Source organism: Cygnus atratus, chromosome 1 (genome assembly GCF_013377495.2).
Source record: "Cygnus atratus isolate AKBS03 ecotype Queensland, Australia chromosome 1, CAtr_DNAZoo_HiC_assembly, whole genome shotgun sequence".
NCBI lineage: Eukaryota > Metazoa > Chordata > Aves > Anseriformes > Anatidae > Cygnus > Cygnus atratus.
Genome location: NC_066362.1, coordinates 60,490,625 through 60,514,477, shown reverse-complemented (window position 1 = coordinate 60,514,477; position 23,853 = coordinate 60,490,625). Strand labels below are relative to the sequence as shown.

Genomic DNA, 23,853 nt, shown 5'->3' with positions numbered 1-23,853 from the left:
TCTTTCTGTCCACAAGGTCTTGTTGTTTTTCCAAATTTCTAAATATTGTTGTGAGCATACAGCCAGCATTGTTATTCTCTTGGAAGTACACAAGAGGAGGAAGAGTTTTTTTTAAAAAATGTCCTGTTCTTTGACCCTTCATCTGTCCTTGTTAAAATTATCAGATGAGGACAAACTTTTGTTATTGTTGTTCTGTCTACTTTCCAGAGATGCTGACCACAACATAGATAGTTGTTTCTGCCCTCAGCAATTTCAGATTTAGTGAAGTACTTGTCTGTGGCTGCTCCAGCTATTGATGTATATTCTTCATTTATGTCATCTTAAATGAAAACTGAGTTTTAGGGAGAATAAGCACTCTCTTGGATTAATTGAGCTCTGATGGTTCCAGAATGTTTCAGATGGTATTATGAAGATGTGTGTGTACACAAGCCTGCTTTTTACTTGCTATGTAGCACAGATAACGGTGCTGTGGATAGATCACTGACAAGCATAGGCACAAATGCTGCTTGTGTTTTACTGCTGTGTACTTGGAACTTGCACTTGGAACAAGGCCTTTTTTTTTTTTTGCCTTTCACCAGGTGCCACCTGCCTTTGCCCTAGAGTGGCCCTGCATATTAAATGTAATAGATAGTTCAGAAGAACACTCAGTCAGCCTTTCACAGTCACTATAGTTTTTGAAATTCCAGGATGATATGGTTTTAAGCTGCCTAGAGTAACCATTCTTTTTTTTTTTCTTTTTTTTTTTTGTGGAAAGCTTTATTGCCTGAAGGTTATGGAGACCATTCTAACAAAACAGGCATGATCAGTGCATACTGCAGGAGCACGAAGTTGAGAAACATGAGGTGCTGCCATTGCTACATAAAGTTTTAAAGCTAGCACTGCCTAACCGTCCTAGATACCCTGTCACCAAATTAAGCGTGCTTCCAGAGGATGCTGACAAGTGTTTCTCTGGACCTTAAGTTGCAAGCACATATTTATTAGGCTTAGCACAGTTAGCGGTGAAATTAGACACTTGTACAGCTTCATACACAGCTTGTTCTTTCAGTGGAAAATACTGGGGAGATAAGTGTTGATGTACTTGCAGTCCACTTGCTTCTCTCTCTGCTTCTGATTTTTCACATCAAAACAGAAAACTTTGAAATCATGCAGCCAACACTTGAACAAATTAAAAATAGTTTATTCCAAAAAAAACAGCAAAACACAAAAACCCAACCAACCCACAACCTCATGCTCTGTTTGTTGAGGAGTGTGAGTGGGGTATAAGACTCTTCCATAGTCTGGTTTTCATTCAGACTTTGCAGCAGTATAGTTCAAAATAGATACGACAAAAAAAAAAAAATCCTCCTGAGCTGGAGGTGGGAAAGAAGCTAAGGAATTACCTTACATCAGTCTACTTCCCTTTTTCATCAAGCTTCAGGTGTGTTTTCATAAGAAAAATATTTAAAAACAAACAAAAAAAAGGCATGCTCTAACATAGTAGCTGAAATGGTTCTTGGTTCCTTACTAGCTTGGAGGAAGAGGCTGCATAAGCAATGCAGGTGATAGTTGCCTGAGAAGTCGGTCAGGCTCCTGGGCAGCCAGGCTGCTGCCTTACTCTTGCATTAACTGGGGAGCTGTGGCAGCTGGCCATTCAGACCATCACTGTTAGATTTGAATGTCCAGATGAGCGTGTGATTTGTGTGCTTCGCTGGCATGCCATCTTAAGTGAGATGGATCAGGCTAGCTCTGTGCCAGCCTGCCACAACTGCTGTCAGGACACAGATGCTTTGGTACAGAAAGCCATTAGGTCGGTCTTCAAGGAACTTAAAGTTGTGGTAAGCCGTGCTTGCCATCTCCCTCCTAAGAACCTCATCTGTGTGCTACTGTCAGGCATGTGGGTGAGGGGGCATGAGTACAAGAAAATTCTTTCAGTAAACTGTTTGAACATACCTCTGTTTAAGTAACCCACTGGAAAAAATCAGACTCAATTTTTGTCTTGTGATCTCGAATGCCACCCCAAGAACCTTCAGAAATTGCCCATGCAATGACGTTTGAGATGTTAAGATTAACTACGTCAATTCAGATGATGTACACACAAATATTTGAGGAGCGCTATTTTGTTTTTTAAAGGTAAGTACTGCATTCTTTCAAGCTGCTATTGTGAAGACCCAATCTTACTTTGTGTATTTTTTTTTTCTTCTTTGCCTCAGTTCCCTGAAGCAATGATGATGGTGGTGGTTTTCCATTTTTTGGCAACATGACATTGGCACTACTATTAGCGCTAGTGGTAAACAGTCTTCATCTTGCTTCACAGGATCAGTAGAAAGCATCTTTTTATTGAATCATAGGAAAGGGAATGTACTTGAGAAAGTTGCCCTTTGTTTATGCAAATCATAGCTTTTACACTGTTCAGTTACCTTTTTCTTTTTTTTTTATAATGGAAAGGATATGGAGAAGCAATCACAATCAAATGCAGCTCACAGGAAATGACAGGTTCCAAAGGTTTGTTTTTTTTTTTCCTATCCACCATCAAATGCTTGCTTTCATTTTACTTGCTAGAAAAGGGGAAATACAAAAAGAAAAAATTAATAGAATGCACATGAAAATGAACAAAAATGGATACAGAAGAAAATAATATCCACTTGGTTATGTGCCCTAACGGTCTTGCATCTGATAGGCAATCCCCCTGGCTATTTTGAAAGTAGACTGATGCTGTTCTAATAACCTGAGACAGATACAGAATAGAATCATGGAATGGTTTGGAGTGGAAGGGAATTTAAAGATAAACTAGTTCCAACGACCGTTCTGGGTAGGGACACACCTTTCTGAAGCCTCATCCAACCTGGCCTTGAACACCTCCAGGGATGGGGCATCCACAACTTCTCCGGGCAACCTGTTCCAGTACCTTGCCACCCTCACAGTGAACAATTGAACAACTTTTCTTTATATCTAATCTACCCTCTTCCAGATTAAAACCATTACCACTTGTCTTATCGTTACACATGCTGGTAGTAACATCACCCTGAACCCTTCTCTGGGCTAAATAACCCTAACTCTCTCAGTCTTTCTTGATAGGAAAGGTGTTCCAGCCCTCTGATTGTTTTTGTGGCCTTCCTTTCATGTCCTTCTTATGTTGGGGTCCCAAGAACCTATCGCAGTGCTCTGCGTGGGGTCTCATGAGAACAGAGAAGATGGGCAGAGTCACCTCCCTCGACCTGCTGGCCGTACTTCTTTCAATGCAGCCCAGGATATCGTTGGCTTTCTGGGCTGCAAGCACACATTGTCTGTTCATGTCAGGCTTTTCACCACCCAGAACGCCAAAGTCCTTCCCCACAGGGCTGCTCTCAATCCATTCATCCACCACTCTGTACTGATGTTTGGGATTGCCCCAACCTAGGTGCAGGGCCTTTCACTTGGCTTTGTTGAACTTCATGAGCTTCACACTGGCCCACCTCTGAGGTCCTTCTGGATGGCATCCCTTCCCTCTACAGTATCAACTGCACCACTCAGCTTGGTGTCAAACTTGCCTCACTTGAGGGTGCACTGAATCCCACTGCCTGTGTCACCAATGAAGATACTGAACAGTTCCAGTCCCAATACGGACCCTCGGTGGACACCTCTCCTCACTGGTCTCCATCCAGACAACGGACAGTATGCTTTTTAAATGTCATTGTTCAGATTCCACAAAAAGTTTCCTACATGTGTTTCATTCAGTTGTTTCACTTAGACCTAGTGTTGAGATACACATCTGTTGTTTGGCACTTTAGGATTAAATATTGCCTTGTTCAAGAGCTTTTACATTGTGCATTTAAATTTTTGAATGGGTTAGATGACTGCCCTTAGTACATTCAATAGTCATGATTCAGCAATGCTTGAATGACATTACGTACACAAATATAATCTCTGAAATGACCTCTAGAGAAGAATAACCAAACTGAATATATGATCTAATGGTGGCTTCTTGTAGTACGCAACTAGATCTACAGATTTTTATTTTTATGTCCTTTTGACTTGTGCATGTGAAGGCCAGCAACTGGAGCTTATTACTCTTATTTGTAGCAAGTAATAATGCTATTTCATTTGCAGGGGAAGAGCCCCTCCCATTAAGGAATCATTACATTCCCATTTATCTCAGCCACTACTAGCCAAAATTAATCTATCTGTATCTGAATCAGAGGTTTCCTTTTATGTTTAAAGCAGTTTTAAAGAAGTGTTTGCTTAGTAATTTTTGTAAATCCAACCAGTTGAGGGATTGTGGGTCCCTGGCATCTGTGCATGGGGTTGAATTTCACCCAAAAGGGAAAAATGAGCTGCTTTGTCCACTCAAATTTCTTCTTATTAAATTTCACTTAAAGCTTCTTAAGCTTTTATATTTTTTTCTAGTCATTTACAGAATATCATATAGATATTTTAAAATAGCATAAAAACATGAGTCCATATTTCTAAAAGACATGCATTTTAAGAGGCAGGCAATGATTAATATGTTTCTTTTCCAAAATCTCTAAGGTTAACTGTCCCACACACCTGTGGGAAACCTTATATGTGACCCAATGAAATTCAGTGTGCATGTCTGTATGCATATAATGTTTATGTGTTTGTGTATATATATATATATTTAAGTCTGGTCCTGAATCCCACATAAAGCAGTTTGGCCAAACATCTGTCTGGCCCTAGGTTGCTAAAGAATGTGGATTACCTAGTCCGTGGTCTTCTGGCATATACGGTAAGGCTGCAGGAGAATATGCACTGTGATGCAGACCTGCCTCTTGCATGATATGAAAATTTCCGTGCTGGTACAGCTGAATTGCCTGTCACCACAGAACTGCTCACCACCTCTAGTAATTAAATCAGTGCTACTTGGGTATGGGAGGCTGTCTGAGTTTTAACTGACATTCCTTCTTAATCTTTGTGCTTAGTGTTTTGGCTGTCTGCCTCTGAAGCTTTATAGGAAACACTAGTCACAAGGGTTTAGGTTGAAGGGCTGATGCTGCTGGGGCATTTGACTTGAATTTGATGTAGAAGTGGCTTTAGTAGTTTAAGGTGTTACTTGCATCTGCTATTATCTCTGCATGCAACAGAGGCAGAGCAGAATATGCACAGCAATTTCAAGTTGGGACAAGGAAGTGCTTATGCTAATTTAGGTTAACATGCTGCCATGAGGGAGCTGGGGTTGGGACTGGCATTCTTGTTTGTTCTTACACGAGAAATGAGCTGAGGCAACTGGGGTAACAGTGCTTTAAGTTGCTATGACAGCACCTTCCTCTGCTTATCTCTCAGTCCTTATTTTGGCTTATGAACCCTCAGAAGACTTTGGGGTGCTTTCTGGCTGAATCAAAATCTGCTAGTTTCTAAATAGCCTTTAGCTACACAGGAACTCCCGGAGTGGCAATACAAACCTGCAGTGCCCTGCCCTTGGTCTCAATGGGCAGTGTAAACGCGGAGATTGCACACACAACGCACACAGATGAGAAAAGACATAGGGCCCCAAGGAAAGAAGCACTCATAAGAACCTGCAGATAAAAAAAACAACAGTTTGGTTTTGGGACACAGCAGTTAATTAGGAATTAAAGAGAAATTACTTAATTTCTCTTTAAATTGAGAAACTCAACTGCCAGAAAAACAATCTGTCTTGTTTGAATCTAAGAGTTTTCAGAAAGCAACAAATTCTAGCAAGCTAAGCTCTGGGAAGAGATTCATCCAGATCTACATCTGGCAAAGACCACCAAAGTACTCTGCATAAATGTCAGATAAAGAACTAATGGGTTGGAAAAAAACACCACAACCTAGATTGAGTGCATCACCCTTTTTTGTGAACTTCAGGAGCATATGACTGTGTATTTGATAACAATGTTTGCCTCAAGGTTTACCAACATTATCAACTATGCTCTTACTTGTGATATAAATGGTGCCACCATAGCTCCAACACGGCACAATGACCCACTTGTTCCCATCCCCAGAGCTCTCATCGTAGTGGGATAAACCTAAAACAGGCCAGAAAGAAATAAGATTAACATGACAATGTTCTGTGATATGTGTCCCCTTTTTTCCTTTTTTTTTTTTTTTCTTCAGAGAGCCCCATTGCATTTTCAAGGGCAGCCAGTGGGATAAGATATAAAAAGAATTAAAGATTCTTTTGTGTCTTATTTGTGCCATTACAAATCTGCCATTTCTTGCCCAAAGTAGAGGCTTAGGTTGACAGACACACCTTTCTTCCAGTTACACAGAGCTGCTCAGGTCAAAGTCACAGACTGTAGGCTGGGTGCTAGGCCCTGTATCTGGAAAGCACAAAAAAAGGATATTGTCTGCAGCCTTCAAGACAGCCTATTTATTTGTAACAACACCTTTGTTTAGAACAGGGAAAAAGAAAATGAAATGCCATTAAGAAACCTCCAGGCTTAGAGGAACATGTTTTGTGTATTTTCTTTTTCATATCTCATATTTTCATAATACCTGTGCCAATAAAACACTTAAGTATGTGCTTTCCTTAACTTTAGTTACGTCCCATTAATGTCAATAGATTTTAGCCTTTTTAGCCTTTGTCATTTAAGCCTTTGTTTAAATATTTTACTGGGCCAAGCCAGAGGATGTAAGGTAATTCAAGAAGAGTCCTGGCACGTGGCCGGGAAGGGCATTTCTAAGTATGGTTTTGATCCTCAATTAAATTGTGTGTATTGATGGTTTATCATATGGCTATCCCAGCAATGGTCTTCAACAGCATCTGATTCTGGACTATTAAAGGCTGGTATTTATTCAAGCCTGGTGCATGAGTAAATACAGTGTGCTATTAAAAGAAGTACTGCACACTATCAGGCCAACCCACGTAGCTACGGCTGTTAACTTTTTATCACTACTCAATCTGAAAATCAATATGTTAAATTTCACACAGTGGTGTTTTTTAAATGAAAACTATGTGCTAACCTACATAACTCATTGCTCCAAAGTTGTATGAAGGAGAAGCTCTCTGAAGAATTAAAACTATTTGTAGACAGAACACAACAATTCCATTAGGTGATAATATAAATAAATAAATATTTATATTTATATATATAACTCAATATACTAACTACATCAGTCCCTTAAGTGCTGGCAAAGGTTTCTTTCAGTGGTAGGTTATTATCTAACTTGAGAGGGGTAGCAAAGGGAGAAGATGGAGATTTCTGGAAGATGCATGTACACAACATCCTCAAAAATCACATTTAGTAGTAGCTGACCAACAGGTGGCTCAGTAGGGCATTCCTGTTCCTCCTGCTCTTCTCACCTCTAACCAGTTTTCTGATTCTTTCTCTTATCTCATATATAAAAAGTTTGGTCAGGAAGCAAGAGACACTTAGTTCAAGATGACTAACTGGTCAGGAAATATAGCAGCATTCCTGGCAAATGGGCTTTCATGCCCCAGAGCAGCTTCAAGTACTTTCAGAAGGACCCACCTCTGCTGTGTAAATGTAGATGGTGTTGAAGTTTGCTGAAACCAAGGCACGAAGCATGAAGAGAAACCCAGTCATGCCTGCACTGAAGAGGAAGCAGCGTGGAGCAAAGAGTTAGTGTCACCGAACAGTGATCAACAGAGACACAACCTAATGTATTCTCTGTGCTAAGGCTTTTAAAATAAGGAAAAGTTGATTGCTGACAAGTGTAGTCGTTTTTAGTCCATTAGCAGGACATGTTTGCTACTTCTATAAAGAAGCTGCAAGCAAACATGCTGGCTGTGCTCAGGCTAAAGATAAGGCAGAGAAAACTGAAAATAATAACAGTAATAGCAGCAAAGAGGTTGGTACCCAAGTCAATGACTGTAAGCCTCCTGACAGGGGCTCGTTTACCTTAATGCTGTTTGCAGCCTCCCACTCCAGCTCCCAGGGCCAGGCTCCTCGCCAGTTTAAAGCAGACTTCAACTTGAAGCCCCCCTGACTTCCAGGAGCTGTTAGGTTCTGCTAGCTTGAGAGGAAACTTTCTTAGAAATCCTCCCTAACCAGCTTGATAATTATAGCACTCACAAAACCTTTCCCTTGAAGCCCTGAGCTCTTTTTGAAGTGCCTGGCTCTACAAGTTAGAAGAGACATAACTACCACTGCTAAAAAAATATAAAATAAAAGATAAAGAAAAATTAAGAGCGAATATACTTTCTAGTGGATGTTGTTCACATAATTTCTGTTTTCCCAGACTACACTAGAAAGCAGCATGTCGTATGCATAGGGGAAGTTGCGCCCACCCCCAACAACACCTGCATGCTGATGGCGACTACCTCGAGGTGCAGATATTAAGGAGAAGAAAGAAGAGCGCCGTACATCCCATGGTGATACACAAGCTCAGGCGTCTTCCGAGGAAGTTGATGCCGAGGATGTTCACAGGATTTACTGTGAGACAGAAAGGAGAAGCGTAAAATGTTAGGTGACATACTTGTAACGGTCGTCTGTCTCTATAGACCTCAAGGCCCTATGCAGTGTGACTCAAAAATACCTCTCTGCATCCTCAGCACCTACTGAATGCTCTACAGAATGTGCAAACCTTGTAGTGCCCTCCCTGTACCCAAACCCTGCAATCTGCCCCCATGGCCCATGGCCTGGTCTCCCCACTGTGAGGAGCTGGTGCCTGGCACTCGCCAGCAAGGCCGAGGGCATTTCACCCTGCAGGACATCTCTGGGTGCTCAGCGAGCAGCACAGCACAGTGAGCACAAGCTGGCGGTAAAGAGGGCCTGGAAGGGTGGGGAAGGGAGAGGAGGTTACGTGCGATCTCCCCGGCGGTGCTGATGATCATGGTCTGGTACGCAGAAGGGCCAAACGGGCGGCAGTGGCAGGGGCTGCGGCTCTCCTCCGAGACGGGGCCGGGGTCCTCCCACAGTGGTGCTGTGGAGCCGCAGCTCAGGTCCCGCTCCAGCAGCTCAGCGCTGGCCAAGATGACTCCGTAATAAGCAAAAGCTATGCCAAGCCTGCAGGGGGGGGGGAACAGGGACATTGATGGGGAAGGTAAGGAAACACTCTGGCACTGAAATGCAGCAGGTTTCGGGTGTCCTGAGACTCTCCCTGAACACACCAGCACTGTGGTGGTGCAGGATGGGCACCTGTATGAGCCTGAGCTCAGCGGTGACACGGGAACCCACCAGGTCAGCGGGCACCCAGCGCATGGCAGAGCACTGCCACACGTCCACACACTTCTCTTCCTCGGAGGACTCCACCCTAGCTCATAGCTCTCTGATTGCTTGCCCATTGGTGCTGGGTTTTGCTGTGCAGCAGGACACCCGGACTGCCAAGCACCCCAATGAGGGTGAAGCTCACCCCTGCATTTCCACTGCCCCACAGCCACTCTGAGAAAGCCCAGTGCAATGCTGCATGTGTGCATGGTCTTTACCCCTTCCCATCATTGCTCTGTTCCCCAAGGAAAGGATGTGAAGAAGCCATGAAGTCTACAGGCTCTCGTTAAAAGATTAATGCCAAAAGCTTGCTCATTTGTAATTGATAAAGTCCTGAGGCACTTTCTGACATTAACGCTACTGCTCTGCCCAGATGTTCATGGCCCACATTGCCACCTTCCTGCTCCACTTTCAAATGAAGGAAATGCTCCTACATCTCTCAGCTCCTCCATAAATGCCGGTTGTAGGCTACAGCTTTGCAAAGCATTGCTGCCTCTGGGCAGGAGCTGTGGTGATCCAGCTGGGAATAAGTTGTCCCAATATCCACCCCAATTTCTGGTCCTTCCAGGCTGGGAGACAGCGATGCCGTGGTCATGGCAGGGAGAGCGTGCCACTTCAGTCCCTTGTCTTATTCCAGTCTGTGTGTGGAGACACTTCTAAACTGCCCCTGCCTGGAGGGAGTCCCTAAATCAGACCCCAGTGCTTGCAGCTCAAATACAGTAGCTGTCCAAGTGTTTTAGTCCTCATCCTTCCTTCACAGTGATTTTTAAAAGGAGTTTTCATTATCCTGCTGGAGAGACTCACACCGCACCCTGGCTCACTGTCAAGAACAGGGCACTGATGGCGGCAGCCTCGCTGTGTCATTATCAAGTAATTCAGCATATGCCTAATCATAAGCAGGCTGAGAAGTAATTTTTCCTTTTTTTTTTTTTTTTAAATCCCCCGTGGCAGTTTCAGAAACAAGCTCCAGAATGCAGGCTATGAAATGAGTTGCCTGGGGACATGGGGGATGCTGAGGGCATGAAGGGATGGGGACGCAAACCTGAGAACAAACCAGTGGCTCCTGGGGGAGTAGGAGAGAAAGGAGGATTAAAAGCAAAAAGATATTTCATAATACTCATGCAAGTTGAAGGGAAAACATAAAATATTCAAAGCCTGACTTAGCAAGATTTTGGGTCAGTGAGTTCCCACGGACCCATTATTTATACATTCCCATTCCAGACAGCACAGCCAATGAAACATATATTACCCATGCATACAGCTACTGGGAACATGGCAAATGAAATTCGTCTGTCTTCAATCTTAATTTTCCTCAGCCAGTGGCAGTGGTACTAGTTAATGAGTTTCTGTCTGAGCCCTGTCTCACTGATATGTGGGCTGGCCTGCGAAGCAGTGCATTTGTCCTCATCTCTGGATGAAGAAGCTGGCAACAAGAAGTGAAACCAAACTGAGGGTACATGTGGTATGCACAGCGGGCAGATGTGAGCTCTCCTGCTGCTCATTGACCAAGCCACCCTGTCCTGTGGAGCTGACAAGCAAGAGAAAAAAAAAAATAAAATTACCATATGATCCATATCTGCAGAGTGGTTCTTAGGTATTTGGGATGGATGAGGTCCTTGAACCTTCCTCTTCTTTCCTGCAAATTAAGTGGTAGAAAGATTTGCTTAAAAGCCATCTTTTACACAAGGGCAAGAGCTCTGCGGCGGCAGCTGGTGCCCAGGTGCCAGCACCTTTGCCCCAGGAGCACAGTGCCCCACCAGCCCTCTGGAGAGGAAGCCCCTCTTCCCAGAGGATGTCTGTAGGAGGATGCACTGCAAAGGATGGGGGGGGGGGGGGAGAAGAGAGCACCCTGTGCACCCCCACTTTGGCCCCCACATGCCTGAGAAAACAGGGATAGTTTTGGGGTTGCCTTTATTATTGTTGTTGTTGTTGTTATTATTATTATTATTGAAGCCTTGGAGGGTGAACAACTAACAAAAACCCTGTGCATGGCCAATGTGGTTCCATTACATAAATTCAATTAAACTACAGCGAAGCTTTAATCCTAATTAATTCCAATACAATACATCTTGCATGAATTGCTGAGGACAATGCTTGGTGCCTGTGGGATTGAATAAGCTGCAAAGAGGTCCAGGGAAGGGACTTAAAAGAGCCGCATTATAACTTTGAGGCCCTGGACATGAGAAGCGATCAGCTCTGGAGCTGCTCAGCCTCCTTAAAGAGGTGGAAATGGTGGCAGCTTCGAAATGTCCTCCCCTGCTCTGCCCCTCTGGCTCCACTTGCAGGGACCTGGGATGCTGGGAGCTGGCCCACAAGCAAGGCCAGGGGCTGGGAAAGGCTCTGGGACCTGCAGGTGGGACATTTGTCCCATGATCACCGCACCCAGTGGGACCCTAAGGAACAGGTCCTGCGTCTTCTGGTGCTGGGGACACTCTGGCAGGATCCAGTGGTTGTAGTGTGAGAAATAAAGTTGTGTTTTCGCAGTGGAAAATTCCACTAGCCTTGCATATTTGAAAGTGATTGTGCTGGCATAACAGTGGCATGACAGTGGGGAGTATGTTAAGCAGATAAGGGGAAGGTCCCACCATCCCAAAATAAGGAGGATAGCCAAGAAAAACAAGACGAGCAGTGTGAAATCAATAAAAACAAAAAATCATGGCAGAGATTTTCATGTCCTCAGCAACCCCCATGTCCCCAGGCAGCACTGCAGGCTGGGCTTACCTTGGGGGGCTCCTGCAGCACCCCCTCGGGCATCGCTGCCCGGTTTATCTCGGCTATCCTCCTCAGCGTGGCCAGGGCAGCCGCCGTGTTCCCTGTGGACACGTTGTACCGCGCTGACTCAGGGATGAACTGAAAGCAGAGCAGTTTTAGAAAGCCCTCCTGCCCCTCTCCTACCAGCCTGTGCTGCCCACAGCCGCCCATCCTGCCCACGAGCACTAGAAGTAGGGATTTTCCATGTCACTCTACAGAAATAAGACAGTCCTCATGTCTGAGGTTGGTATTTCTGAAGAGTGAGTAGACCTGGGGCAGACGTGGTTGGCTGACACAGTGAGGGTGATGTCTCCTGGTGCCTGGGGACATGCCAGGTCAGTGGTGGTGCAGTGGTGAACGGGCAGAGAGGTTCTTCCTACCTTGAACACCAGGATGAGAATGATGCCAGGGATGGAGGCGATTCTGATCAACCACCGCCAGCCGATGGTTGGGTTCACCACTGATGCCAGGCCAATGATTAACAAGGATCCTGCCAACCAGAACACCTTTCCAAGGGAAAAGGAGGGGTTAACATGGCAACAATTTGCTTATTTTTATCCCTTCTGGTCTCATCCTCTGGATAGGTGGGGATCTGTCCCAGGGAGAGCTGCACTTCAAACTGAGCTATCCTGAGGCTGTCAGAGAAGCTGAGTTTGGGATGAAGAAAGGAGGGAAAGAAAGTAGCTCTGGATGAAAACAGATAATGTGCTGTAGCTGCTACTGTACTTAAAGCCCCGTTTCTCCTTCCAGTCACTTCTCTGCTAACGATCAGGACTGAATTTTTCTCTTGTCTGAATCTCTGCAGGGAAGCAGCAGATTTACAAGCACCAAAGGCAAAAAGGGGCAAGATTTCCATTGCTGAAAGTTGGTGGGTCTCGGTGCTGAGTTATACCAGTGGAGAATCTGGCCCCAAATCTGCAAGTACTTTCCTCCCTGCAGTTCACTTGTTGCCATCAGGAGAAATGTCCCTTTGAGGGGGACCACACAAAGGAGTTCCAGCAGTACAAATCACAAACAAAATCGCAAAAGCCACAGCAAGTTCATGAGTAATCTGTGGGCAGGAATAACACGTTTCTGGGGAGAAATGCAAAATTGTTCCTTTTTATAAATCTCTGTGTTTCCGATGACACTTGGGTAATGAAGCCCTGGGATCAAACACTAATGAAAAGCAAACTACCCCTGCCACCAAGACTGTGTACCAGTTCTTCTGTTCCAACAGCCAGATGAATTCATGGGTTCAGCGAGGCCTTCACAAATCATTTGCACATGCATAAAGTGGTCATTGCAGGAAGCTGAGCAAGGAATAACCCCAGTCGTGCTCACTGTGGTTTTTTGTCCCACAGGTGGCCACATCCCTTCCAGCATGTCTCAGGCCTAGCTTGGGACTAACTATGCTGGCCCTGCAGGGAGAGGCCCAGCCCAGGACCTCGTCTGGGAGCTGCCTCATTAATCACACATTATTACCATCGTTCAGACTCAAAGGCTTGTATTTCCCGCATGTGAGTCCCCCACTACATGCCAGTTGGAGATGTCGAGCTGCCCTTGACCGTGGAGACCCCTCCTCAGCCCACCTCACTTTTGACTTACATCTGCATGAGCTTTTTGCTCACTGTAAACATCAGAGAGAGCCCAGGCCTCTTGGTGCACCCCAAAGAAAGGTGGGATAAGCGCAGGTGAAGCTGTGAGCATCCTCTGCCCCATCTAGCACCACACTGACCTCTGCATCCTGCTTCCCAGTGAAGAAAACATGCACACTCCTGCTGCAGCCCTGCGCTGGCAATGCTGCCCTGGGCTCCCAAGTGACAGCCCACTGGCATTGACCCCATTACAGCAGGCAATGTGGTTATCAGCAAGGTAACCAAGAAGCTGGATGTCAGCTGTCATTCAGACTCCCCACAATGTTAGGAACATCCAATTATTTGAAAAGGAATTGCTCCCCTTCTGCATGCAACTGTGTGTGTGCATCCTTAATAATGCACAGCACACGCTCTGAGGCACAGGAGGCAGAAGGCACTCATTTGGCCGAAGACAAACACAAATACTCTGGGACAAAGGCTGGCTTGTCACAGACCTGGTTTTCAAACAGTAGCAGGACAAATCTCCTGGGACTCTGGATGAGAAGAAAAAGTAGCATACTGTCTCTTACCTGGGATAAGGGCAGCATGTATCCTCGGTACTTGGTAGGTAAAAATTCCGTTTTTATGATAAGCCTAGTGAAAAGGGGAAATAAGGCAGGAAGACAGAGACAGAGAGAATGTCTGCACTGATCAAATGGCAGTTCGGCTCAGCCGGTATTGAATGTGGCTGCCTGCAGACAGAGGGACCCCCTCTTCCACCACTGAGCTCCCAGGGGAGACCCTGCTCAATGTGCCCTTGGTCAGGAAGGCACCAGGTTACATGCAGGGAGGTGCCTGGCATAAATCCCCTCCTTGGCCAAAAAGAGAAGGGGGAGAGTCTGTGTTGGCTCTTTCTGTCATCTCAGCTGTTGAGGTGTCTTATAAAATGTGCAACACCAGCAGCAGGAGGGACTGCAAGCACCTTACCTGCCCAGCCCTGCCCTCCATCCTCTGAGGGCAGCAGCCCCGGGATGCTGGTGGAGGCACGACCCAGGCATGGGGTGTCTCTTACTGCTGGCAGCACCAGCCTCCTGTCCTTCGCTTCAGCAAAGGGCTCTTGGGCCACTGCAGCCTGCTTTGGGCTGTCCTGCCTGGGCAGTGGGTTTGGAAAAAATCATGCATTCCAACCAGCATTCACTGAGACTCAAAGGGAGGTGAGGGAAAGGCTGAGAGAAGTTTGCTGTAGGAAGGGCAATGTTCTGCCTCCCACAGCCCCTCGAGTGTAACAGGACCTTTCTTGCCTGCCCCGCGTTTCAACCCAGACTTTGAGGAACCATGGAAAAAAATGAAACATTGCATTTGTTTCCCTGAGTCAAAAGAAATCACTTATTTTTCCACACTCTTAGTGAAGTGGCTGTTAATACTGTGAATTTTTCCTTTCCCCCCCAACACCTCCCTGCTTCCACCCTGAAAGGGCAAGAAGTTTCATTTAATTGGGAAGGTTTTACACCAGTTCAGGAAGAATTTGCTCTAAGCAGAATTGTTGTGACTTTTTTACAAGGAAGCAGCCTTTGCTCATCTGTTACCTGTCTAATTGTTTTTATAATATATGTGCTTAATAATCCCCCTGTCACTGGTTTAATGCAAACCAGCTGCCCTCTCTGTCCCAGGGCTGAGGAGCCCTTGGGAACTGCATCTTAGGTAGATGGACAGGGATTCAATGGCATTACAGAATGGCGTTTTGCTTTAAGGCAATGTGGGAATTTGCTCTCCTCTGCACTTCCAGCCCCCTGAGAGGCCCCTTCCTGGCCGTCTCCTCCCGGTCACCGCGCAGCCTCAGCTTATCAGGCTCAGAGCACGAGATGCTGGGCGCTGCGCCAAGGTCAGCCAAAATGAGCTGCGGGGCCTTTCTTGCTTTAAACCCAGGAATACAGCCCCTCCGGGCCCCTGGGTGCCTCCTTGGAGGAAGGAAAGCAGAGCCATGCTCTCGCTTATTCACAAACAGAACCTGGTGTCAGGGTGCTCCTCACAAGGCGCAAAGCACGGCCTTACCCCTGCGCGTGGCCTGACACGCCGCCTCCCACCATGGTCCTCAGGAAGACGAACCAGATGTAGGATGGGGCAAACAAGGTCAACAGGGAGAAATAGGCTCCCCAGAGGAAGGAGAGCAGCAGAATCTGCAAGGGGCAAAATTAGGGTGATAAAACCAAGTGCTCTCTCCAAGCACAAAAATTATTTTGAAAGTTTTCTGAGGCCAAGGTGCCAGCTAAGAGAGAGGCCAGCTAGCTCCAGGCTTAAGGGGCAAGGAAAGGGCCAGGGATGGGCACCATGATGCCTGCTTTCGTGGAGTCTGGCTTTCCTCCATGGGAGGAGCAGCAACCAGCCTTCCAGAGGCTTTGGGAAGGGCTCGGGTGGATCCGAAGGGTTTTGAGCCCCATGCAACAAACCCCTGGACTCTCATGGGAGCAGTTCCTCAGGGACACTGCACAGCAAAGGGATGGAGAGGACAGGTGGTGGCAGGCCCCACGTTGCTTGTCACAGGGCTGGGGAAGGGCACGCACAGCCCCAGTGCCCACTCACCTTCCAGCGTCCATACCTGTCGGCCAGGAGCCCGAGCACTATGCTGAAGACCATGTAGCCAAAAAACACCATCTACGGGGAAGTGGAAGACAGCTGTGGGGTGCTTGTTCCCAGCAGCACCAGGCAGCTCTGCTCTCTAAAATGGAGGTGAGCTAAATGTTTTCTAGGCAGGAGGATGAACTGCAGTGCTGGAGCTATGCATAGGATCAGTCATTGAAGAGAAGAGTGGCAAAGATTTCTAAAAAGTCAGGAACTGAGGGGGCTCATTTTGACTCTACATGTCTGGGCATGACTGTGTGCTCATGACAGCTTGCTTCCTGGAATTTTAAAGTTGTGGCCTGTCCCTGAGAGGAAGCCTTGGAATTTATTTGGTCTATTGGGAAATGTATGTTATGAAGCCTGGTGGTGCCGCAGACACTGCCCTTGTGGTGGATGACTTGCATGGGGGAGCACAAGTCACTCACCGTCGTCACTAGAGCCACCTGCCAGTCATGAAGCTGCCACTCACATCGGATGAGGGGGGACACAACAGCTATTAGCATGATCTCCATGGCTTCAGCCACCTTTGGGAACAAGCGTGCACATTAGCAAGAAGGGAAGGTGTGAGGAGCCCATGGGGTGAAGGCCCTCAGCCCTGCCTAGTCTGCAGCCACGGCAGTCTCACCGTGTTGAAACAGGCCCTGTGAAGCCGTGGTGCCTCCACAGAGGTCTAGCCCTCTGCCTGGTCTGGAAAACGTGCTTTTGGGAATTGGGAGAGGAAAGGATGGGACAAAACTGCACCTAGAGAGTGGATGTCTGGGTACAGCTTGTGACTAGAAAGGCTGGATAGATTCATCCCTTACAGAAGAGACTCTCAGCCAGCTGTGCTGGTGGAAGGTCTTCAACAGCATCCAGAAACCAAGCTGCTATTTTAAATACCTGGCTGTGAATTTGGGCATCTAACACAAAGACAGCCTCTAAAATAAAATAAAATAAAATAAAATAAAATAAAAATAGAATCATTGCTCTGTTGTCTGTTTGCTCCTAGCAGCTGGCTTTAGTTAAGAAATCATTCATTTAGTTAAGCCATCATTCACTCATAGCTACAGGCCTTCCCATCTCAGCTGTGGCAATGCTTATGGATATGTCCCCATCACACCTTCACCCCAGCCTGGCCCTGGTTCCCAAACCAGATGTGCTGTTAACCTAGGACCCTGGCAGTTAGTTAATTAAGAAGTTTTCCAGGTAGCCAAGAGTGAGAGGAGGGCAGCCATCCTGTGTCAGACTGCACAAGGTTTGGGTGCCCTGGGAATGGCATGAAAAATGCAGTCAGGAGGCTGAACCTAACCCTCAGGAGGTAGGACAGTGACCCAGGGCAGGGGCAAGGCCAGCATGACCTGCGGCAACCTGTTCTGCTTTGCCTTGAAATAGGTTCAATATAGGTTTCGGCCAATGTTGGTTTTGGACAAAGGTGACAAAAGCTGAAATCTTGTTTGAGAAAGTATGTGTGAAAAAAAAATGGGCTGCAATATGTGTACATGGTGCTTTCAGTTGTTATTGCACAGTAATAACAAAAAGGAGGAGAGCGTTTTTTGTTTTTTTTTTTTTTTTTTTGGTACCGTGCAGTTGGCTGCAGAAACCTACCCCAGTGCTTCCCATGATTAGGAAAAGTGCAATGTGGAACCTCCCAAACCCAATGGTTTCCACAGCTTCTTCCACCGTAAATGTCTTCTGCCCTGTAACATCAAAGGGGAAGAAAGAGACAAAACAAAACTAAAAAAATAAAAAATAATAATAATAAAAAAAAAACACATCAATTGTCAAGTTGTACCTCCTCAGGTCTTTATGAAATGTGAATGTTTTATGTGGACTGTGCCAGGAGAAAGGCTGGAAACAGCTAACTTGCCCTGGCATGGGTGCTGTGAGCCAGGGCTGGGGACTGTCCCCGGCCCCGCAGTCCCACAATAGTCACGGCTGTTGCAACAAGCACATCTGGGCTTGATGTTGTCTCCTAAAGCTTTTTTCCTCATTTTCTTCCCCCATTTCAGGAGCAAACCAAGCAGCTCTCAGGGCTGAGATGGCTTTATAAACAGAGCTGGCAGAAAGCTTTCAGTGTGTGTATACATTTGAGCTCTTATTTAGGTAAAGTCAGAGCTGTACAAATTTTTTCTGTCGGGACATTTATCTTTCAACTTAGTAAGGTCAAACCCTGAAATGGAACAGAATTTCAGAAGAAAAAAATATAATAATTTCATAGAAACCAAGGCAGGCAGCTCTTCCACTGCTGCTGGTGGAAGACAAGCCTGGCAGCTGTGGTGGGAGAGGAGGAGTGTGAAGCCGATGCCTGTGGCTGCATGTGCAGAGATCTGGAGTGCCAGAACCCTGCCTCTACCCCACTACACGAGGACCAAAATTTCTAGTCTTGCAAACACAAGCCTACCTTTAGGGGGTTCTTGTCCCTCCGTGTGGATTTCCTCCAAGGCAATAGTGTTTACTGCGTCTTTCGGTGCAGTGGCCATCTCAGCTCCTGCTGGGGTCCCCGGTCACTGCCAGGGAAGGATGGGATTTAACTGTGACACCTTCAGATGGTCACAAAGCAACCTTTGCTATCAGCCAACAAAGCAGTTTCCTGCATGCACTGCAATGGAAGCATTCAGATATGTTCAAACACATATTTCTTTTAGGCAGCTAGTAGGAAATGACACTTCCCACAGTGGTTTTTGTTTGTTTGATTATTTGTTTTGTTTAAAAAAAATACATAGAAGCATCACAAGGCAGTTTAGTTGAGCTGACAGATCAGTCATCACATTGCTCTGGTTGTTTTCATAGAAAGTCCAGAGACTCAGGGAAGATGCAAGACTGTGTGTCATGGCTTCCCAAGCCTGGATGTGCAAAGACAGCCAAAGGATGCTGCATCATCTCCAAGATCCAAGAACTGACAATTACTGGCACTACGCTGCCCCAGTCAAAGGTAGAAATGTCTGCCTCTTAGGACCTGAGGTGCTGCACCCTGTAATTGCTGGGGTTTATCAGAGCATGAAGCAGAGCCAGAGGGTAGGAACAGCCACACAGAGGAGTGGGGCTGCCCAGTCTGCTCCCCGAGCCCTGGCTTCCCAGGATGGGATGTCTGGCAAGCAGCAAGCCCCTAGCTCCTCCTCACCCTGCCCAACCCTGGCAGCACAGTGCTTCTCACTGGACATGCGGTCCTCTGCCTCACCCCCTTGCGTTAATCCCCATCCTCTTATGTCAGCAAGAAACAGCCACGAGTTCTGGATTGCAACAGGGGACAGCTGGCTTCTCCCCTGAGGAGTTCTGGTTTCTAATGCTAGATCCCTAGAACTGATCACGGCTGCTTTTCCTGGTAAGAAAATATCATCTTAATCCCATGGCAGGGATTAAGCACACCACAAGCTTTAACCCACAGGCTTTCCTGCTGAGTGCGTGCTCAGACACTGGCGGGGGGGCCTCAACCCATGCACAGGGTAACCAGCTCTCCTCTGATGACCTCCATCCAGAGGTGCCGGACTTGGCCGAGGAAGCATTCACTGCCGCCCAGCAGTGGTCTGGGGGGCCGCAGCAGGGCCAGGGATTTACCTAGTGACTGAGAGCATCTAACAAAAGACACACGATCTCAGCTGAGGTAGAGGGCAGCACAAGCTCAGAAAGCACAGAGTTACGGCACTCCCAGGCTGGGCACGTTACAAACATTGCACTGAGGTGCAGTTAGGCAGAGGTCATTCAGGGCTAATAGCAGATTAGTCGGCTGGGTCACATACACTGACCTTGCTGTTACAGACCATTACAGTCCAGCATCCCAGAGGATGCGTAGGATATTGCTTACTACTGTCTCTGAGCAGCATCCTCGGAGGCAGCTGTAGCTGCCAGCAGCACATGGTGCCACCAGCTGATCGTGTTGGCCACCATGTACAGACCGTTTCAAGGTGGAACCAGCTCAGCAGCAACCAAACAGGGTGTTTGGAAGAGCCCTTGAGAAGAGATAATGCTTTACCATGTGGCTGAGTCATGAAGAGCTTTACAGTAATGAAACCTGGGCACCTGTGAAACGGCAAACCCTGGCCATGCAGGACCCACCAGTGAGGCTCAGGTGCTCAAGCAGAAGGGTGCAGAGGGGCACCCTGCCATTGGGGGTGGCCAAGACACCCCCAGAGGTGTCAGAATAGAATCTGGCACCTATGGGAGACCCACACAGCTCCCAAACAGCAGCAACTGACCAGGTGGGATACCTGTTCTAGCACCTCAAGTAACACCAGAAATCTGTCCAGGCATCTCCATCTCCCCTGTGGCCAGGACACTGGGGCAGCTGGAGCAAAATTCACTCACCCATAAGCAGGTCAGAAGCCACTGTTCAGGTAAGTCCTCAGCACCGTATGCTCTGCACCAGCATTTATCTCCAAGAAGATTTAGATGCCACGCTTCAGCAAATCTCCTAAGGGTTCCTACTGAGCATAGGGTTTGCTCATCCCAAGCACTTGCAGCCCTGTTTGCTCTGATGGAGCAGCTCATGTCTATCACACCTCTTTGGGGAGTCACAAGGAAGAGCTTCCTGCTATTTGTAAATCACACTGAAAATACTAAATGACAATTACATGAGCCAAAAGAACAGCACTGCCAAAGCTGTCGCTGGCAGGGAAAACAGCGATCCTCCATCAGAAGGGAGCAACCAAGAGTGCAGTGAAACTACTGCTGGGACCCAGCAGCAGGAAGACATGGCAAGCAAATGATCAGAAATCCCCACTCCTAAGCCAAGGCTCAATTAGTTTGTTGTTGTTGTTGTTTTTTTGTTCGTTTGTTTTGAGTGAAGTTTCCTTACCTCTGAAATGTCTCAGGCACAGAGGAGCAGACTTTTCCTCCCTTACGGCTGTTTCTTTCCCTTCTGCTGTTTTCTTTTTGCAGTGCTGGCGGTGCTGTGGGGTTTGGGCTCCAGCTCCCGGGAATCAGGTTTCCTCCTCCCTGGGCACAGGCAGGTCCCTCCCCACCCACCTCCACCTCCAGAAGTAGGTGACACAGTGGGGCACCTCAGTGCTGACCTGTGCTGGTCCCCTTGCACCTACAGCTGCTTCTGCAGGAGCTGCCCACCATGGCTGATGATGTCCCCCACCGCTGTGAGCAGCGCCCAGGTGCCACAGCCACCAGCTCCCCTGCGCCATCTGAAGCCAGATCAGATGTCATCACCACAAAGAAAACAGGGCCTGTCCATCTGCTTCATCTCTCTTAATTTCCCAACCAAGTACACAACTCCAGTGAGTATTCGTGGCTTGCGGTGATCCTGACCTTGCCCCATAGCAAATCTGAGTGCTGCAGGTTGTGCTGGCCAGTAAATCTGAGATATGTGTGCTGTAAGTGCTCTTGACAAGGAGTGTACATGCTGACCTTGTTGGTTGACCTTGCTGTTGACCTTGACCGTGTTGGCTTTAGCTTTAATTTCTCCCAGTGGAGATGCTGGGGAGTTTTTTGTCTCTCTTCCATAAGAGTTCCCTAAATCCTTCTCTTTTGAAATATGTACACCAAGCTAGCAGCAATGCTGTAATAGTTTTATCATAGCATGTAGCTCTCATGCCAAGTTTCACACATTCAAGCATCAGGAATGCATTTGCTGTCAGCCAACATAAGCTATTTCACAGCCCTATTTTACATCTTCCTTTTAATAATATCTGATATTCAGCCACAGCCACTATTGGCAACTGCTAAACTGGATGCAGGATCCAGGCTGCCAGATCCATACCGTTACATTTTCATTGCAAAAACTCAGACACCGTGCATGCAATCACAGAAGGGAACTGAAGTTTTGGTATTCTGGCTTCCCAAAGCAGAAGGGAAAAGAATGACCAAAAATACCAGTGAAATATTTAGCCGCAGAGATGTATTTTCAGGCTCAGGTGTTTGGGATGGAATGAAGGCATGCTGTCTATTACTTCTTTTAGCCACCTCATGATAATTTAGTTGTTTGCAATAGAAATGCAAAGACTGGTCACAGAGAAGTGTGAATGGAAATGTCTGCATAAATGAAAGCTCCAGGAGAAACAAGAGAGTGAGGGTAAGAAGAAAGTCCTCCGCTGCTGGCCAAGGACATGACAGAGAGCCATCACACAAGTAAACACTGTGGAAAGTGCTGTTTGCTGCAAGAGGCAGAGGCTGAGCTTCAAGAAACCGTTGACTCCTGAAGGTTATAAAAGATCTCTTCAAAAACCATCATCACCAAACCAGAGGACCCACGAGACTGGACGTGACCTCAGTACCTGGCTATCCTCATCCTCTGTATCCCCGGTAATCCTGGCAGGAAGGCCTGGCCACACACAGCTCTAGCTGTCACGAGGAGGAATAAAAATTCCATAAAAGAATGAGTGTGAGTGACTGAAACCATTTTGACTGACTTTGTTATCACTTTCCCATCCTTCATGGTCATTCCGGCTGATCATTTTTTTTCAATATATATATTAATCTTCTACAAAGTGATATACATGATATGTTACCAGCCCTCAGAAACAAATACCTTCCTAGCAATGGGATGAGCTTTGGATCCAAAGGCAACCAGTTCTCCCTAGGTTAAAAATTCCCAGTAAGGTAACTGGAAGCCCCACCTCCTCCAGCAGTGGGTAAAGCCCAGATGAAGACAACAGGGTTTTGTACCAAGGTCCACTACTCTGTAACAGCAATCTCTTCTGGATCTGGCCACATCTGGTGGCCACATTCACAGCACCAGCTAGAAAACCTGGTCTCATTCAGCTTAGCAGATGTGCTGGGGAAAGGGCGGTCACTGCTCTGCTCCAAAATACCCCTCATCTTCTGCAGGAAAAACTTAAAAACAAGGTAATCTGGAACATTTCTTTTTTATTAGTTTATTTATTTATTATTAAGTCTTAAAAACAACCCAGATGAAAGCCAGAGCTCTCCTCAACCCCGTCTCAGCAATATTTCATCTGATTGCAAGTGGGCTCAGTCCTCTTGGGGAGTATGGAATTGCCATCCCCGTACTGCAATTGCACAAGTGAGCCACAGGCTCTGCTGTATTATCCAGTTTTACACAGAATGAGAGCAGATTACAGAATTAAGCCAAATGTTAGACTCACTGTTCAGTACAGTAAACAACAAACCATCTTATCACCTGCAGTACTCAGAGGACAACTCGTTTTTCTTGCTTAATATGTAAACCTTGGACAAAAAGCAAAACACCATGAAGCTCTAAAAGGAACAGATATTCTGTTTCAGGTAATCACCTCCTCAGTTACACCGCAATCATGTGGAAAGGTGCAATAAAGATAAAATACATGTTTGTGCAGAAAATCCACCCACTGTTTCATAAAGCAAATTGTTTTCTCTGCATTTGGTAATGCATCAAACCGGCCTTTCTTGCTTTGAGACAGCTTTTCTCTCAAACCTCTGCAGAGTGGGAATAAACAAATTAGGTTGGAGTGAATAACGAAAGGTGACCATAGCTGGAAGGTGGATCTCAAAGCTGACCACTGCAGTCTCCTGGCCACTACTCTGCTGCATATCCTGCTGGGAACAGTCAACAGATGTGTTTCTTTGGTGGAGCTGGATATCAAGAATGTAAGGTTTGAAAAGGGCTCACTTGGTTACACCTTGCATAAGGAAGCATCATCACCTCCAAATCTGTCAGTGTGCTATGCCGTGATTTTGCATCCTCTGTGGTTGAAGAAATAGCCCATCTTGATTAACACTATTCAGTTTGAAAAACTGGCAATTCATGCATATTTAAGGAAAGATCAGAGTATATCAACATTGTGAATTCATCTCAACTGTTCTGATTTCTCTCTTCTTTCTGTTCATTAGGAATTAGCATTTCTACATAGTCTGTTTTAACAACCCGTCTTGAAAAACACAGCACAGGGAGAGTCATCTTA

The 23,853-nt window shown here is 46.4% G+C and overlaps 1 protein-coding gene across 5 annotated transcripts; it reads right to left on the bottom strand.

Annotated features, from left to right (window-relative positions):
- Positions 1 to 399: 399 nt before the first annotated feature.
- On the bottom strand, positions 400 to 16,261 carry SVOPL (SVOP like). Of its 5 annotated transcripts, none has more exons than XM_035561629.2 (12): positions 15,992 to 16,260; positions 15,464 to 15,588; positions 14,002 to 14,065; positions 12,236 to 12,361; positions 11,826 to 11,954; positions 10,667 to 10,740; positions 8,701 to 8,903; positions 8,219 to 8,330; positions 7,407 to 7,488; positions 5,871 to 5,960; positions 5,376 to 5,489; positions 400 to 2,534 (listed from the first exon to the last, which is right to left on the bottom strand). In XM_035561629.2, exons 1-12 carry the CDS (start codon positions 16,061 to 16,063, stop codon positions 2,523 to 2,525), a joined length of 1,203 nt encoding a protein of 400 aa, XP_035417522.1. In that variant the 5' UTR covers positions 16,064 to 16,260; the 3' UTR covers positions 400 to 2,522. The 5 variants fall into 5 exon arrangements, with proteins under 5 accessions (XP_035417522.1, XP_035417540.1, XP_035417531.1 ...); XM_035561647.2 differs by having other exon boundaries at positions 16,008 to 16,259; XM_035561638.2 differs by lacking the exon at positions 11,826 to 11,954 and having other exon boundaries at positions 15,992 to 16,261.
- Between the last annotated feature and the right edge of the window lie 7,592 nt (positions 16,262 to 23,853).